Source organism: Cercospora kikuchii (genome assembly GCF_019650295.1).
Source record: "Cercospora kikuchii DNA, contig_00006, whole genome shotgun sequence".
Taxonomy (NCBI): Eukaryota; Fungi; Ascomycota; class Dothideomycetes; order Mycosphaerellales; family Mycosphaerellaceae; genus Cercospora; species Cercospora kikuchii.
In genome coordinates this window covers 1,948,493-1,964,260 of record NW_025408587.1, presented here as the reverse complement: position 1 = coordinate 1,964,260, position 15,768 = coordinate 1,948,493, and the positions used below count along the sequence as shown (strand labels likewise).

General features: G+C 53.7%; 7 protein-coding genes across 8 annotated transcripts; 3 read left to right on the top strand and 4 right to left on the bottom strand.

The window, feature by feature from the left end:
• Positions 1 to 1,046: 1,046 nt before the first annotated feature.
• On the top strand, positions 1,047 to 3,227 carry CKM354_000969200 (uncharacterized protein; the record flags this gene model as incomplete). The annotated part of the gene is made up of 2 exons (XM_044805122.1): positions 1,047 to 3,055; positions 3,125 to 3,227. 2 exons carry the CDS (start codon positions 1,047 to 1,049, stop codon positions 3,225 to 3,227), a joined length of 2,112 nt encoding a protein of 703 aa, XP_044661057.1.
• A 653-nt stretch (positions 3,228 to 3,880) lies between these two features.
• On the bottom strand, positions 3,881 to 8,215 carry CKM354_000969100 (uncharacterized protein; the record flags this gene model as incomplete). Of its 2 annotated transcripts, XM_044805120.1 has the most annotated exons (5): positions 3,881 to 4,574; positions 4,700 to 4,820; positions 5,138 to 5,268; positions 5,749 to 8,056; positions 8,101 to 8,215. In XM_044805120.1, the coding sequence occupies 5 exons, from the start codon at positions 8,213 to 8,215 to the stop codon at positions 3,881 to 3,883; spliced, it is 3,369 nt and encodes a 1,122-aa protein (XP_044661055.1). The 2 variants fall into 2 exon arrangements, with proteins under 2 accessions (XP_044661055.1, XP_044661056.1); XM_044805121.1 differs by lacking the exons at positions 5,749 to 8,056; positions 8,101 to 8,215 and having other exon boundaries at positions 5,138 to 5,240.
• Positions 8,216 to 8,731: 516 nt separating this feature from the next.
• On the top strand, positions 8,732 to 9,747 carry CKM354_000969000 (uncharacterized protein; the record flags this gene model as incomplete). Its single annotated transcript, XM_044805119.1, has 3 exons — positions 8,732 to 8,764; positions 8,815 to 9,654; positions 9,709 to 9,747. 3 exons carry the CDS (start codon positions 8,732 to 8,734, stop codon positions 9,745 to 9,747), a joined length of 912 nt encoding a protein of 303 aa, XP_044661054.1.
• Positions 9,748 to 9,941: 194 nt separating this feature from the next.
• On the bottom strand, positions 9,942 to 11,092 carry CKM354_000968900 (uncharacterized protein; the record flags this gene model as incomplete). The annotated part of the gene is made up of 2 exons (XM_044805118.1): positions 9,942 to 10,375; positions 10,432 to 11,092. 2 exons carry the CDS (start codon positions 11,090 to 11,092, stop codon positions 9,942 to 9,944), a joined length of 1,095 nt encoding a protein of 364 aa, XP_044661053.1.
• A 569-nt stretch (positions 11,093 to 11,661) lies between these two features.
• CKM354_000968800 (uncharacterized protein) lies at positions 11,662 to 12,233 on the top strand (the record flags this gene model as incomplete). The annotated part of the gene is made up of 2 exons (XM_044805117.1): positions 11,662 to 11,821; positions 11,869 to 12,233. The coding sequence occupies 2 exons, from the start codon at positions 11,662 to 11,664 to the stop codon at positions 12,231 to 12,233; spliced, it is 525 nt and encodes a 174-aa protein (XP_044661052.1).
• Positions 12,234 to 13,508: 1,275 nt separating this feature from the next.
• Positions 13,509 to 13,751, bottom strand: CKM354_000968700 (uncharacterized protein; the record flags this gene model as incomplete). The annotated part of the gene is made up of 1 exon (XM_044805116.1): positions 13,509 to 13,751. One exon carries the CDS (start codon positions 13,749 to 13,751, stop codon positions 13,509 to 13,511), a length of 243 nt encoding a protein of 80 aa, XP_044661051.1.
• A 182-nt stretch (positions 13,752 to 13,933) lies between these two features.
• Positions 13,934 to 15,567, bottom strand: CKM354_000968600 (uncharacterized protein; the record flags this gene model as incomplete). The annotated part of the gene is made up of 4 exons (XM_044805115.1): positions 13,934 to 14,229; positions 14,279 to 14,491; positions 14,560 to 14,784; positions 14,835 to 15,567. The coding sequence occupies 4 exons, from the start codon at positions 15,565 to 15,567 to the stop codon at positions 13,934 to 13,936; spliced, it is 1,467 nt and encodes a 488-aa protein (XP_044661050.1).
• Positions 15,568 to 15,768: the final 201 nt, after the last annotated feature.

Sequence of the window (15,768 nt, the reverse complement as noted above, 5' to 3'; positions counted from 1 at the left end):
GTCTTGACGATGCCGAGGTGCTGTTTTCGCATGCTGGGCGCACATTTCATCGAAGTCCATTGGCGTTCTGAAAAACGTATCGATGTGAATGCATCACGCGGCTTTCGCACTCAAAAAGGCTTCCGCAGTCTCGATTGTCGTGGCTCGCATGGTTTACACGACTGTGACGTTTATGCCCCATTAACAAACCGCCACCAGCCGCACAGAGCCCAGCGAAGGAATGCCTTCTGGGACACGTGCGTGGCACGCATTCTCTTTGTTCCAAGAGATTGGCTCTCGCGTGCCTAGACAATAGAACAAAGGATACCATGTGGTGGCTCACCCCAGGTCACGCTTCGTTCCCCCTCCGAGGTGGAAGCAGCCGAGAGCATGCAGCAGCAGCAGCAGTGGCAGAGCGAAGGTTTCGGTCTGGTCCGGGTCCGGTTCATGCTACTCCTCGTCATGAGGCATGTGAAAGTGCTGCGCCGGGATTGTGTGCTTAGGGCGTCTCTCAGAATCTGCTCCTTGCAAGACCAACAGTCAGCGACAATATATTGAACAACATGACCGGGCTCTATTTTGGACAATGCAACAAAGGGGCGCGCTGGCATATCGGAGCGGCGTGGGCTGCGACGGAGATCGACCCTGAACAAGATGCGCCAAGTCGACGTGTGGTCTCGGAGCTCGTCAGCTGGCGATGATGCCTCGGCCAAATCGCGAAGCTCGCAGTCGGCCACTGATCCCAGCACAGAATTACATTATTCTGCGCAGGTCAAGTGGCTCAATAATCTTCCTCTCCTCCTGCCTCTCTGTCTCTGTGCTCTCACTTTGATCTTCTGTTTCTTGTGTACATCCCTCACTTGTGTGGTCATAGCACCGCAACGCCCTCGCCATCCTCCCGCCTCCCTGCAACATGTCAGTGAAGCTTCTATTCGGAGGACCACGGCATCCTTGTGAGCTAACGAAATGATAGCGTGTAACAACAGAGGCGATTCTGCTACACCATCTCCACATCTTGTGCGACAGCTGCATCTACCCGAAGAAACGCATCCGAGAACTTCGCAGCCATGGCCAGCCAAATAGCAATCGATAAGGCCGCCGAGCTCGTGCAACCTCCTCCCGTGGGCGCTCCATACTCCGTTGCCGTCCCTAATAGCAAACTCGAGGGTCGAAGTGCAGTGTACCGACACTGGAGACAAAAGGATGGCGTTCTCCACTCCCTCGATCCCGAAATCACGACAGCACACGAATTCTTCGAACAGTCGGCGAAGAAGGTGCCCAACAACCGATGCCTGGGACACCGACCATACGATCCAAAGAAGCAGGCCTGGGGTCCATACGTGTGGCAGACATATGCGCAAGTCCAAGAGCGGAGAAAGAACTTCGGAATCGGCCTTGTAGCGCTGCACGAGAAGGTTGGCATCAACGGTAGGCAATATGGTGTCGGACTGTGGTGCCAGAACAGGCCCGAGTGGCAGATTGTCGATCTTGCTTGCATGTCGCAGTCGCTTTTCAGCGTCTCGCTCTACGACACTCTGGGGCCGGATGCGACCGAATTCATCATCAACCACGCCCAGCTGACTTCGGTCTGCTCTTCCATCTCGCACATTCCGACTCTGCTGAAGCTCGCCCCAAGGTGTCCCTCGTTGAAGCTGGTGATCTCGCTTGATCCATTGTCAACTGAGGGAGAGTTGCCTGGAACATCGAAGAAGGATATCTTGAACTCTCTTGCAGCTCAGCATGGTGTTCAGATCCACGAGATTTCGGATGTTGAGGCCATTGGACAGAAGTCTCCACGACCGTTCCACCCACCCCGCCCAGACGATACCGTGACGATCAATTACACCTCCGGCACGACTGGCAACCCCAAGGGTGTCATTCTAACCCACAAGAACGCTGTGGCTGCCGCATCAGCTTCCCTTTGCATCAGCAGATCGCAAGCGAACGACACAATATGCTCGTACTTGCCATTGGCACACATCTTTCAAAGAGTGACTGAGCACTCGTCCCTTTGGGCCGGTGTTGGAATCGGATACTTCCACGGCAACATCCTCGAACTTGTCGACGACTTCAAGCTCCTTCGCCCGACCGCATTCGTTTCCGTGCCGAGACTGTACAACCGATTCGGCGGCGCCATCAAGGCCGCAACCGTTGAAGCTCCTGGATTCCGTGGATCGATGTCCCGCTACATTGTCGACAAGAAGCTGAACAACATCAAGCAGCCAGCTGGAAAGGCTACCAACAGACACTTCTTGTACGATCGCATCTGGGCCAAGAAGGTCTCTGCGGCTCTTGGACTCGATCGCGCTTCGACAATGGTTTCCGGCGCTTCACCCATCGACCCCAGCTTGCAGCAATTCTTGCGAGTCGTGTTCGCGAACAACTTCTATCAGGGTTATGGTTTGACCGAGACTTATGCTATTGCTCTTGCACAACTGGAAGGCGACTTGAGCGCTGGCAACTGCGGTGCCGTCGCCACTGCTAGCGAGCTCTGCTTGCTTGACGTGCCAGACATGGAATACCTCTCAACAGACAAGCCAAACCCACGTGGTGAGCTGTTAATCCGTGGTCCAACTGTCTTCAAGCAATACTTCAAAAACGAAGAAGAAACCGCCAAAGCCTTCACGGAAGATGGCTGGTTCAAGACCGGTGACATCTGCGAAATCGACGAAATGGGCCGCTTCAAAATCATCGACCGAAGAAAGAACGTCCTCAAGCTCCAGCAGGGAGAGTACATCTCACCAGAACGTATCGAGAACGTATACCTCGGCAACCTTCCATTCCTGGCTCAAGGATACGTGCACGGCGACAGCAGCCAGTCCAATCTCGTCGCCATTTTCGGCATCCAGCCCGATCTCTTCTCCGTGTGGGTCGAGAAAGTGCTCGGCAAGAAGATTGCCCCAACTGATCTTCCAGCACTCGAGGCGGCGGCTTCGGAGAAGAAGGTCCAGAAGGCCGCCCTGCGCGAACTTTCCAAGGTCGGAAAGAAGGCCAAGTTCAACAGCTATGAGAATGTTAGGGGTGTAAGACTGATGCTTGAACCTTTCACTATTGAGAACGAACTTCTCACACCAACGTAAGTCGCTCGTCCGAACTCACGCAAAGATACAGTTGTGAGCATTTGCTAACTTTTCTTGTTTTGCAGATTGAAATTGAAACGACCACAAACGGCCAAGAAATACAGGCAACTCATCGATGAAATGTATGCCGAGGTGGAGGCAGAGTCGACACCAACGTCGAAATTGTAGACTGTTATATTGTATTATCCGGACCGCAAAGCGGAACTGCAGATTGTGAACATACGGTTGCAAAGAAGAAGAAGAACACTGCCAGTAGAATCCACCAAGGAGGTGGACGCGTAGTCATATAACTCAAGCAAACGTTCTGAAACCAATCAACCTCAACCTACCAGTTTCCCTGCGTTACATGCCAGTCCGGGTGTAACGTGCATCTGGGCCGGAACTGCAATGCGCGCATCCTTTGCTATTCGGCATGCAGACCTTGGTACAAACTTCGTAAACATGTGAGCTCATTTCGTATCGCTGAACGCTAGACTATCTCGACAGTAAACGTATAATGACCTTCTCCAAGGTCCTTCTGAAAAGTCGCGGGTGAGGCAACTCTTGCGAACCAAGTCTCGGATTGTTGGCTCGCCCGTCTGTGCTCTGCGTCACGCACGATCTCACGTATAGAACGAGCTGCGCCTTCGAGTCCGGAAACACGACTGCCACCAGCTTGCAAGCTCTGGGTATACGACTGTTGAGAGACAGTGAGCTGGCCGTTCGAAGGGCGCGAAACTTGTGCAAGTCTAGAGGTTACTTTGAGTGGCATCGATGTGGGAACATCTCTCCGGGCATTCCCATCTGGCGTGTCCGTGTGCATGAAGTAAGCCGTCATCATATCAGGACTGATCCATGGCATCCCCATTTGAAGCTGCTGTCCTCTTCTCCGTCTTGACCCATTCGACAAATTCGTCGATGACACTAGGCCAACTGCTCTCCTCGCTCCAGAAGCTCAGCGTGTCGTCCTTCAGCGTCTGTTGTGCAAAGTTGAGTGTCTGCTTCCATAGATCCTTGTTGACTGCCTTCTTAACCTTCTTCTCGTTGTACTCCAGCCACCAATCTAACCATGGCGTGTTCGGTGTTCTCCACTCCAGCGATGGTGCTCTGAACAGAAGCTCCCACATCGCGGCGGCCATTTCTGGAAGCAGTGCCTTCTGTCGTTCTTGGAGGTTCAGGATGAACGTGTGGTTGTAGACGTTCTTGAATAGCTCAGGATCGGTCGGAAGAGCTGATCGTCGTTGCAGCACCACATTTCGCATCTTTGCGACCGAGTCCGCGCCTGTGTCCGTCCAACCATCGACCCATCCCTCTCGCGTGATACTACCAAGCGAGGGCGACTGCACCAGCTCGAACAATACGAGAGCGCCGACATCTTCCAGGCTGACCTGCATGTCTTCGCACAGCTTGAAAGCGCCGTCCATCCCGATCTCGTCCGGGGAGTCGGTCGGTGCTAGGTCGCGATACTCGTTGAAAAGTCTGTTGAGCGCATCGTGAATCGGGTTGGCTCGGCCGCCAGTGGGATTGTTGAAGAAGCTGTTGAAGAGATTCATGTTAGCCGATTGCTGGACAAGAATGAGCTGTTCACACAAAGGTCGTGTGAGCCAGTGGGCATGTTGCAGCCACGGGAAGCCCCGCGCCAGCAGGTTTGAGTCACTCACGCGTTGACGGCTGCGCCCACACTCCAATTTGCCTGCTTTAAGACTTTGGTCGCAGTCGTTCTGTCGGCTTGTGTAATGCTGGTGAACTCATTGAGCGCAGACTTCTGTGCCGTCGTGTAGACTGGAGGCATTTCGTTAGAAGATGGCTTGTCTCAGGCGTTGCGATCGGAGCAAGCGCATGCGGCTGCACTTGGCAGAATGAGAAGGAGAAGGAGCAGGAGCTGCCAGTGTGGGAGTCGGTGTTGCAGGTGGTGGTGATTTTGGGAGACGATCAACAACGCTGGTCGAGCAGTTCTGCCAGGCAGAGCCGCGCAGATGACATAAGGTGCAAGGTGGGGGTGGATTCGGCAGCGCGGCGCTAGTGCCGTCGGCTCGGCGATGCCAATGGCGACGGCAACGCGTGAAGTTTGAAGGGCGAACTCTTGGAAGGCAACTCACCTGCTTGATTGACCACCTTGACAGCCTTCCTGCCCCTCTTCTTTGGCGTTACGTGGAGATCTTGCATGTCTTCGGCGACGTGGTCGGCCTTGCGCTTTCCCATGGTGCTGTGTAGAACTTTTGTGGTTGGCCTGCAAGTCGCGTAATTGGGCCAGAAGCGACGGAGCTCGCTGCGAGTTGCGAACAGAATGATTTCCCGACGAACAAGAGACGACGTGTTTGCATATGACAAGTGCGGTGTATTGGATGAGCTGGTCGAGGGGCGCGAGAGATTGAAGTCGAGCCGCAGGTAGGTGCCCGTGACAAAGTGAAGGAGCACCGCGAATGTTCAGGCATCCGTCGGTGCCTGCAAGTACAATGCAGTGAATGTGCCGCTGTCACGACTAGCTTTACAACGCCACATGATTTGCTGCATCACGCAGTATAGAGGACGGACCAACATCACGCGCTTCTGTGGGCTGTGCAGTGGGACTATCAGGAAAGTCATAACACATAACAGCACTCATTGCTTTCCGGGTATCTCCAAAATGCCCACCCAAACGCTATGCTATTGGAACGATCGCTGATATGAATCCAAATCTTACAACGTGAGTGCCTCGCCGTCCACATACTTGAGGTCAACGGTCCAGGCCTCCCCGAAGACGACTTGATCATCACGCTTCAATCCTATATTGATGCCGATGTCTGCCAAGTGAACATTCCATTGTTCTCCATTCTCCATCGCCTTGAGCAATCCAGACATGGGCAGACCCAGCGCAAGGACGCGATCGGGACGCACAGCAAGCGGCTCTCCTTCCACAATTGTAGACACGCCATCGACACCAGAAGTCCCACTCGGACAACCCACGCTCAAGACAGGTGCTCTGCTGCGATTCGCCCATTCCACCATCTCCCTTGTCTCTTGCTGTATGCGGGCACTAAACTCAGCATTTGGGTCTTCCAAACTCTCATACGTTGCGCCGGCGAGAAGGGCATCGATGATGACCACGGGCGGGCCGGTCAGATTCTTAATCGCGCGTTGACACTTGTGCCATGCTCCGCGCTTCACTTTGGCGCCGGCCAAGGCCAATTTACGAAGGACGTCTCGTTGTGCGCGTACTGGTGGATGTTCTGTTGCCGCAGACTCAAATGCCGCCTCGACAGCAATGACCTTTAAATTGCGTCCGAGGAGGTGACGTGCCGCTGCCAGCGCTTTCGCCCCAATGTCGTGGTTACCAGCCAGGATGACTACTGTTGAGTCTGTTGGGCTGAGCGATGATATGCTGGCTGTCATGCTACCACGCAAGGTGTTAGTCCTGGACGGCCGTCGAGGGCCACTGTGAAGATCTGAGAGAGACAACGCTGCTTCTGCAATGCTCCTGGCGGCGTTCTCTGATATGACTTCGTGGCTTAGACGATACGTCGAGACGGTCGCAAGTTCCAGATTGTCCAATGCCACTGGAAGAAGTGTCGGGCACACCGAGTGTGACAGCGTGGCGAAATGGGGCTCAATGGATTTGGGCGGTTCCTGCAAAGAAAGCTTCGTCATGGAGATGGATGACAGCGGCGAATTTGCTCGATCTGGTCGTGGCGAGGATGTTGCCAGTGATGCGGCCTGTTTACTTTTGTGTACGAGCGAGGCTGCAGACCTATCGCGGATGCGGTCTGAGCTGACTGACGCCGCAAGTGGATGAGGCCGTGCTTGAGTGTCAATCTGTGAGCTGTTCTGCCTGCTGGGCTTGCTTTTTGGGAGACCGGTGCGTGATACGGAGTGTTTGGACGATGATCTGCCGTTGGCTAGGCCAGACCCAAGCTCCGTATCAGCATCACTGGAGCTATCGAGCTCGGCACTGTTGTATTTGGTTTCTGGCTTCGTGGGGAGAACGTTTTCAGTTGGATGCAAGTTCTTGCCTCCATGTGTGCCTGGTCGCGCCTTGTTATGGCTAACCAGTCGATCTCCCTCGCGAGTAGTATCGACGTCTCGGATCTGCTCGAAAACGTGCTTCTTGTCGAATTTCTTTAGCTCAGTTTCGAAATCGAAGTCGCCCATTTCCTGGATATCTGTGGTGTCTCCTTGCGCAAACTCTTCTTGCTGATCCATCTTTTGTCTGCGTCGACTCTTCTTGGTGTTCGCTTGATCCGATGGTAGCGCAGACGATGAGGATGGCCTCAGAAGAGGTGTGTTGCGCCAGCCTTTGCCTCTCTTCACCTGCCCGTCCATGTCGTTGCCATTCCTAGAGACTTCGGCATTCATCACTGGCGGGTGATCCACGAATTGCGGCGCTTCTGGTACTTGCTTCTTCGGTTTCTGTCCTTTCTTCAATTTCCTCTTAGCACTGTTGTCCTGTGCCTGATCTTGCCCGCTCTGCCCATACGTAGTGTCCATGGTCGGCTTTGTAGCAACCGGTACAGGAGGTCGTGATTGTATGGAAGCAGGTTGTTTGGCCGCAGCTAACTTTTGCACAACATTCGCTCTCCCAACATCTCCGATGAATGGCGAGCTGGGGCTGGGTAGATTGGCAGCAGCTTTGGAGAGCATTGCCTTGATCGGCGTGTCCATTTCTGCTGGCCGAGACGTCCTCCTCTTTTGCACTGGTGATGAGGTATCATAGCTGAGGATTGCGGGATCCACAAAAGCAGGTGCTTGCCGTAGAGGCGAGGCGGTCGGCGGTATCTGCTGGGCAGGCGAGGAGACATGGCGAGCGGGCAGTTCGGCGATTCGATTGACGTGAGGGGAGGGTGCAGGAGGCTGCTGGTGCATCGAGAGAGCGGCGGCATGGCCGTTTGGCTGCGGCTGCGGGTATGCGAAGGGTGGAGGCGGGTGGTGTGCGTGAGCATGCTGTGGTTGTATGCTGGAAGGATCCACGACCTGGAGGTCCGCGATGATATCAGGTTGTACCGTGAAGTGCTCCAGTCGAGTATTTGAAGCAGCAAAGAGAACTATGCACGTCAGTGATGTCTCGAGTAGGCTCCGCAAAACTCACCATTCGTCAAGGTCAGATGGGAATTTGGGACGAGGTCCTTCACAAGCCCATACAAAATGTTGTCGTGAGGCTGTTTCAGCTGAAGGCAGACTGTCAAGCCCACGACCGAGTCCATGATGTGCAGGCTATGGCAGTGATTAGCAATGGGACAATGCAATAGTGAAGCTGCAGGGGTGAGGAGAGGACAGCGGCGAGACAGAAACCACGCGAGCACGCGCTTTGCTTGGCAATGAAGTGAATAATAAACTTTGTATGGAGCTCATCCTTGCTGGTTCGCCGGTTTGACATCTCGAAACTTGACCGGCCTGTGCTACCCAACAACACGTGCGCTGCCCAACATGACGCTCCCGTGTGCTTTCGATTCTTCCAAATCTCTCTGGCCGGGAATATTGGTAGTCATCCCCACGGCTAATAACTGCTCCCCGCAAATCTGAGTACGTGTCGCGTGCCTGCGGAACGGCCATTGCATCACGTCATTGCCTGTTCCGACGCTCCATACATGTAGAGCTGCATGTGTGCCGAGCTGGCGTGATCATTCCGAACTGATTCAAAAGCAGCTCACTACAAAATAATAACTTCTCGAGCTCTAATCAATTAGGAATAACTAGTCGTCTCTCGAATACTCGAAATCATGTCTGCAGCCAACAAGATTGATAAGATCTTTGTACGATGACAACAGCTATGTCGAACAAAATCACGCTAATCAATGGACAGAACGTCAATGGCCTCGTGGCAGTCATCACTGGCGGCGGCTCCGGACTTGGCTTATACGCAGCCCGAGCTCTAGACGCGAATGGAGCGAAAGCAGTGTATATTATTGGCCGCCGCGAAGAGACACTGAAGGAAGCAGCAAAGACCGCCGAAAACGGAACGATCAAGCCTATCGTCGGCGATGTATCAGACAAACAGTCGTTGAAGAAGATCGTCCAGCAGATTCAGCAGGAACAGGGCTACATTAACATCCTATTTGCCAATGCAGGAGTATCTGGACCCGGTCATGCGAAAGCCATTGCAGGCAAGAAGACTGTCAAAGAGTGGGCGGATGCTCTGTTCGAACCGGAGATGGCGGACTTTACTCAAGCCGCGCACATCAATAACACCAGCGTATTCTATACAGCCGTGGCCTTCCTGGAACTGCTTGATGCCGGTAACAAGCAGAGGAACGTTCCGCAGGACTCCCAAATTATCGTCACTTCATCAGTCGCTGGCTTCAGTCGTTACTTGGCAAGCAGCTTTTCCTATTCGACAAGCAAAGCGGCAGTGACCCATCTAGTAAAGATGCTGTCAACTGCATTCTCACAGCAAGGTTTCCACATCAGAGTGAACAGTATTCAGCCTGGTCTGTACCCGTCGGAAATGACTGCTGCACATACAGACAGACTCGCTCAACACTCCGGCGTTCCTGGACATGAAGACGCATACACAGGCGCGCGAGTCATGGACCCTAAGAGTTCTCCAGCAGAGCGGACTGGATCAGAGGAGGATTTCGCCGGAACCATACTGTACATGTGCAGCCGAGCTGGTGGCTACTTGAACGGCGAAACGCTCGTGACAGTAAGTTAGCCAACAGTCGTGTCAGCTAGTAATGTCGTACTGACCCTTTTACAGGACGGCGGTCGTTTAAGTCAGCTGCCAGGAGTGTATTAAAGCCAGCTGCCTTCGCGTTGGCATAAAATTAATTAGAGATGGGCGGAGGAACATTGTATGTTTGCGAGCGTAGAACAGAGCTTGATTCTGGTACGCCAATCATACATAATCAGTGATCAGCTGCATTCATATTCAAACGCGCAGCCACTTGAAGAAGAGACTGCAGCCGCCATTTATCGGTCACGCACACCATTTCACAAGAGGCGCAACCACTTGTTGACCGGATCCACGTCGCCTTCACGGCACTTCTTTGTGTCAAATTTGCTGCTTTGTGCCTCTGGTAGTGTCGTGATGAGCCGAAGAGTCAGCAGTGAGCCGTCGTCATGCTGTGCAATGGTCTTCTCCAGTTCTTCTTCAGCAATATTCGGAAAAGTGAGTTCGCCAGGCTTATACAGCTCAACCTTCGTTACTGAAAATTCGGGCGTTCCGATGTGCTGCTCGCCGTAGAGCTCATTGACCTTTTTGCTGATTCCAGCAAAGGTGTAATCGAAGCTACCCACGCTGACCTTCCAGGTCCAAGGAGTGGATGCGATGTTGAGCTTGATCAGGGGAAGGCCCTCAGAATCTTGCTCTGGCGTAGTTACAATATCCCCCAGAACCATCCAATTCTTCACATCGTATCCTTCCTCTATAGAATCATCAGCGACACATCCCTGTATGACCAGCAGAAGTCACACTGCTTACTTGTCATCCAAGCTTGCACGTGCTCTCTGAGCTTGTATCCGGCATGTTCTCTTGTCCACTTCTTTCTGTCAGCTGCCTTCTTCGGAGGCATCATTGCCATAGTACGACCCTCCCTCGTCTCCATCGCGATGTTAGACAGGATATCTCGAGCCGCGAGGATACGTTTCTCGTTGGTGTTATACACGGGGTGGATACGTGGCTCACTGCTGCGGGCTGGCTCTTCGCCGTCTCCCGGACACAATTGCAAAATTTTCCACGTAGCCAGTGCATCGACAACGGAACTTGCCACTTTGTGCCTGAGCATTCTCAGTACTTGACCGTCCTGGAACGCTCTTTCAGACTCGGTCAAGGTCTCCACGATGCGTCTTGAACTAGTGAGTCGATTGCCGCTGCGGTTACCTTGCATGCGCAGGGCAAGAAAAGCTTTGATCTCCGGCTCCTCGTGCATCCACTTGTCGCGCAACATTTTGTACGCCAAGCCAGCGTCAGGTAGCTTATGGGCTGATGGAGCAGCAGCTGGGGGTTCAAGCTGTAGGATGGCGGCGCAATCGCCCATGCCGGGTCTCTCAGGCGAACGCATGCCGACCAACTGATAGCTGTCAGATTTCACGTCCTTCCATGAGTCCCATCCCTCTGGCTTAGATCCTGTGTATGCGGCCATGTGGTGTCAGATCCAGAGAGGCGCGGGCGCCGAGGTCAAGTCTTGCAGGGCGAGTAGAGGCGGGTTGTTCGTAGCTCGAGAATGACGACCCCTGAGGGTATCGATGTTGACTTGTCTCGCTCCGCAATGTCTGAAGCTCAGCGGCCAGAACGAGGTGTATCGACAACTTGGTGGTGCGGTGGTCGAGCTGGAATGCGTGGAAGCCGAATTTGGCGTGTGCGCGTGTGCGCGTGTGTGCGTGTTTGTGTGTGTGGCGCAATTCAGACTCGAAACTGTCGGCTTACCTACCGACCAGCAATCAAGCGCAAGGCAACAATGTTTCAATCAACTTCTCAGCTTCATCAAAAAAGCGCGAACAAGCCAAGCGCTGAGCTAATCTCTTCCATCGATTTATCGTATCCGAAACATTGCGGTCACTCGCTGCTCACCAATCCGAAGTCGACGCCAGACCTTTAGGAACTCACGCGGCACCGCCGCACCAAGGACTCCAACAACTCCAGAAAGGGTCCGCACGTGCGCAGAGACATTGACAACTACTTCCCTTGCTACCACCAACAGCACCACTGAACATGTTGTCATCACCGTCAGCTGACAAGGACGTCGCCACGGACGGAACAAATTTCGAAAATCCACTCCCTGAGAACGTCGTGTCGGCACCAACGCAAGGTCCAGCTAGGCCTTTCAATCCGATGAGGCGCAAGCGCAAGCGCAAGACCCAATCCATAACAGGTAAGGAGTTTGAGGAACATCTGCAGCACACAGCTGACTTCGTCGAGATCGCTTCAAGGAGTCCTGGAGAAAATTATACTTTGTACATCACCAGCTCTCGTGGACACCTGTCGAGACGGAAGCTATCGAGCTTGGGGGACGCTTGGGTAGCATGGATGAACTACAGGCAATCGATGCGGTGCTACAACTCGTCCAGAATCTCGAAGGGTATCTTCCGAAGTTCACCGAGATCGCAGTGTCTCTTGAGGGGAATGCGAAGCAGCTCGCTCCAGAGACCGAAGGGTACCGCAAGCTTGGGGAGGTCGCTGCAACCATGCGCGAGATACACGAGCAAAGTCGAGAAATAATCGACACGCAGAGAGTTCAGTGGCAGGATTTGAAGGAGGAATGTGAGCGGAGCTCAAAGAGGTGAGGTGGTTGAGTGCAAGCCAAAGGTCACTTCGGGACTTCGGGCCGGTCGCGTGTTCAGGAGCACGGCCCACTCCTCTCGTTCTTTCTGCTGCAATTGGAGCCACGCTCGTGCGGCATCGTTACCAGACATGATACTGCCTGGGGAATTATGCGAGTGCTCTTATTCTGTCCATGGCCTACTTCGGTCATTTTCGTCAGGTGACGGAAACCTGGCGAGGTCCGCTGCGCTCGCGCATTGCATGACGACAAACAGTTTGGTAATTTGAAACGAAAGCAGCGAGATATCCTCAGTATGTATTGTGACATCGTCTGGACCTAAGTTGACGTCCACGTTGGACAGCAAGGCTCTGCCCCAAGCCGCATCCCGGCGGCTTGCGTGAAACATTTTCGAGCGCTATCATGAACTGAAGGCACTCAGCTTACCTACACACTCGCAAGACGAGAGAGATTGACTTCCATCCGGAGCTCCCTTACTAATATCGCCCCAGCGGTCGCAAGGTCATCGGAGCGGTCCTGCACACCAAGCGTTTGCAGGCTCTTTCCGTCTAGCTAATACTATCTGACTGGTCTCGGAGTGGACCGGCGTCCTGGTCAATGAGATGGTGTGCCCTCGCATTGGAGCAAACAAAGCTGCAGCACAGAAGGCGAAGAAGCCACAGCAAAGAGTGAGCAAGTCACACGCTCCGTTTCGATTGCTCTTAACTTCTTTCTAGATCAAAGACCTCGCGGACAATGGCGAGAGGATAACCTGCATAGACTTGTTCAGGCTCCGGATAATGGCGTTACGTTCTGGTCTGTTGACGAACCAACTGCATATGTCTGTCGTGGCTGCACCGAGAAGCGTAACAAAAATGGTGCAAGCTAGTACATCCCCCTTGTTGCCGGAGGTGCGAGATAATGCTACGACGATCGATGCACACCACGTCAGGTACTATCAGAGGGGTGTCGACGCAGAGATTGACTCGTTGACGAACAACAAGTACGCCCGGGTGAAGTGGGCAAGTGGTTCATAGACGGGACAACGGCATGTCATGTTCGGCTTGCGTGAATGTTGTTGCTTATTGACTGAGATCTGCGGCGCATCATTTTGAGACATTGTAGCATCATCTCACGGTTTCGTGCACAATATATGTTTGACCTCTCGTAGAAGAAGGATGATGGTCAGCGAACTAAAGCATCGAGAGACTGCAGAGTTGGGTCAAAGATGGTGGTAATTGACAAGCTATCGAGAAACTGGCGTGGACAAAGAGCCGCAAATAGCGGCCGCCCTGAAACCTCATCGTTCCGCCTTTGTTTGATTCCATCGAACGCTCTGTGCCGCAAATGCAGGGGCGAGCTTGGGCAGATCCTCGTCATGTTGCTTCGTCGCCTTGAGGTACCGAGTCAATGCCCCTAGCACGCGCTGTGGTGGCGTAGTGCCTTCTGCTTCTTCCTCGAATGCCGGTGCGACGGTCTCCCTCAGCTCGCCAAGTGTGTTAGTATCCACTTTCTTTCCGTATGCGCTGAGAGTACCAGCCATGGTCGGAGGTCAGCTGTAGCCCCACCACTGGTTCTGAATCGCAAGGCCCATCAAGTACCTAGTGGTAATTGGCAAGCTAACAAGAAACTGGCATCGACAAAGGGTCGCTGCAGTGAACGCCCTTGGAAACCTCATCGTTCCTTCCCAATGCCTTCTCTGCAAAACACGAGGGCGTGAACACTCTATGCCGCGAATAAGGTGCCGATCGACGGTAGGGCATCGTCCTCCTGCTTCATCGATGCAAACATTTTTGCGAAGACTCTGAAGACCCGCTGCTTCGGGGTACCAACGTCGACGGGCTCAGATGCCTCATCGTCAGGTGTTACAGGCGCCTGCTGTGCGATCTCGACGTCCTTCTTCAACGTGGCGAGGGCAGCGTCGGCCATGACCCTCCCATACTCTCCGAAGACCCGGGCGAATGGGCCCACCAGCCAATTTCGAGCGCTAGATCGATCAGGTATTGATGTGCTTCGTTGTGCTGGGCATGGTCAGCCAGTGCAAGACTTTTGGTTTTGCGAAGGACTCACTCGTGAATGAGGCCAATGCCGCGCCCAGAGCGTATTTCTGCTCGTGAATCTCCCTGACCACCGCACAAATGGCCTTGAAGAAAGCGATGTTGTAGGAGCCTGCGGACAATTGAGGCGGGCCGGTAGAATCTGGCGGTGTGTCCTTCTCGACCACTTCCGCTTCTTGCAGCTTCTTGAAGTCACCATCGCTCAGATATGGCGTCAAATGAGTGACTTTCAGCACAACGTCCTCGATTGGAAGTCCGAACCATCTGTCCTCTTTCACGGCATTTCGTAGCCACTGTAGCCGGTCGTTATGGCGCTTTTCTCGTCGAGTGGCAGAGGTGGTTCACTCTCCTCGTCTGCGTCGTTGCGTAACTGCTTGAACGGTGTCTTGCTGAGATACGGTGACAGATCCATCACCTGGTCCTGACCATCATATCGCGGGATACCAAGGAAATTGGCTTCTTTCACGGCGTCTAGGAGCCACTTTCGCTCAGCGCGTGGCCCATCGTGCGCGGTGACCTCTGTCCGCCCCGCTCTGCTGAGCCCCATTCTTGTTGATGGCCTCTCGCACTTGCAAAGGCATCCGCGATGAAGCCCTCATGCTTCATGCCATACTCGAACGCTGCGTTTGCAGCGCTCCATGGTGACGCAATGTCAGTGTACTTGAGCATCATCCTCGATTCATGGATTTCGCTGTACGTCTTCTTGGTGATCAGCCGGTACACGTTGTGCGCTTCACTCGCACCCCAGCGGTGCACGCGACAGAACGTCTGCTGATCGCTGGCGATATTGAACGAGGCCTCTGGCATAATCACGGTGCAGCACTGATCGTGCGCATTTACACCTGCCAGCTGCAGGACGTATGTCGCGATGAGGACTTGAGCACCGTCTTTGGGGTTCCAGTTGCGTATAATCTCACCACGCTCGATTGCATCTTGGTCTTGTGTCAATAGGATCGCATTGACACCGATGAACCTCAGGATCCTCCAGAGATAGAGCGCGGACCTCGGCAGATAGAAATAGACCAGAGTCTTCTTCCTCCCAGCATTCTTGGTCATGACGCGATATATGATCCTCAGCGTCAGCTTAAGGGCATCGCCGCCCCACAGCGCTTTGCGAAGCACATCCAAGTCACTGGTGAACTCGCCAATTTCGACAGCTGGATCACCGCCTTTGTGATCCTTGTACGCTTCCTGCATCAAAGAAGGGAGGCTGAGAGACTTGTCCCTATTCTGCAAGAGATCTTTGGTGGCAAAGCCGCGCAGATTGTGGAGCACGAGAGAGGTTGAGAGGGCGAATGCCATGAGGACTTGATCCCCCCTGCCAAGCGGTTCGATGGGTCATTCATTCTCCACGCCCGAGCGCGGCCTGCATTGCGCCCAAAAGTGCGCATCAATGGCGGCAAACCGCGGGGTATTCCAGAAGTACAAAGCCGACCTTGGAAGACCAGAGTAGACGAGCGTCTTCTTTCTCCTCGCAAAGACCTCCCACAGACCTCCATCATG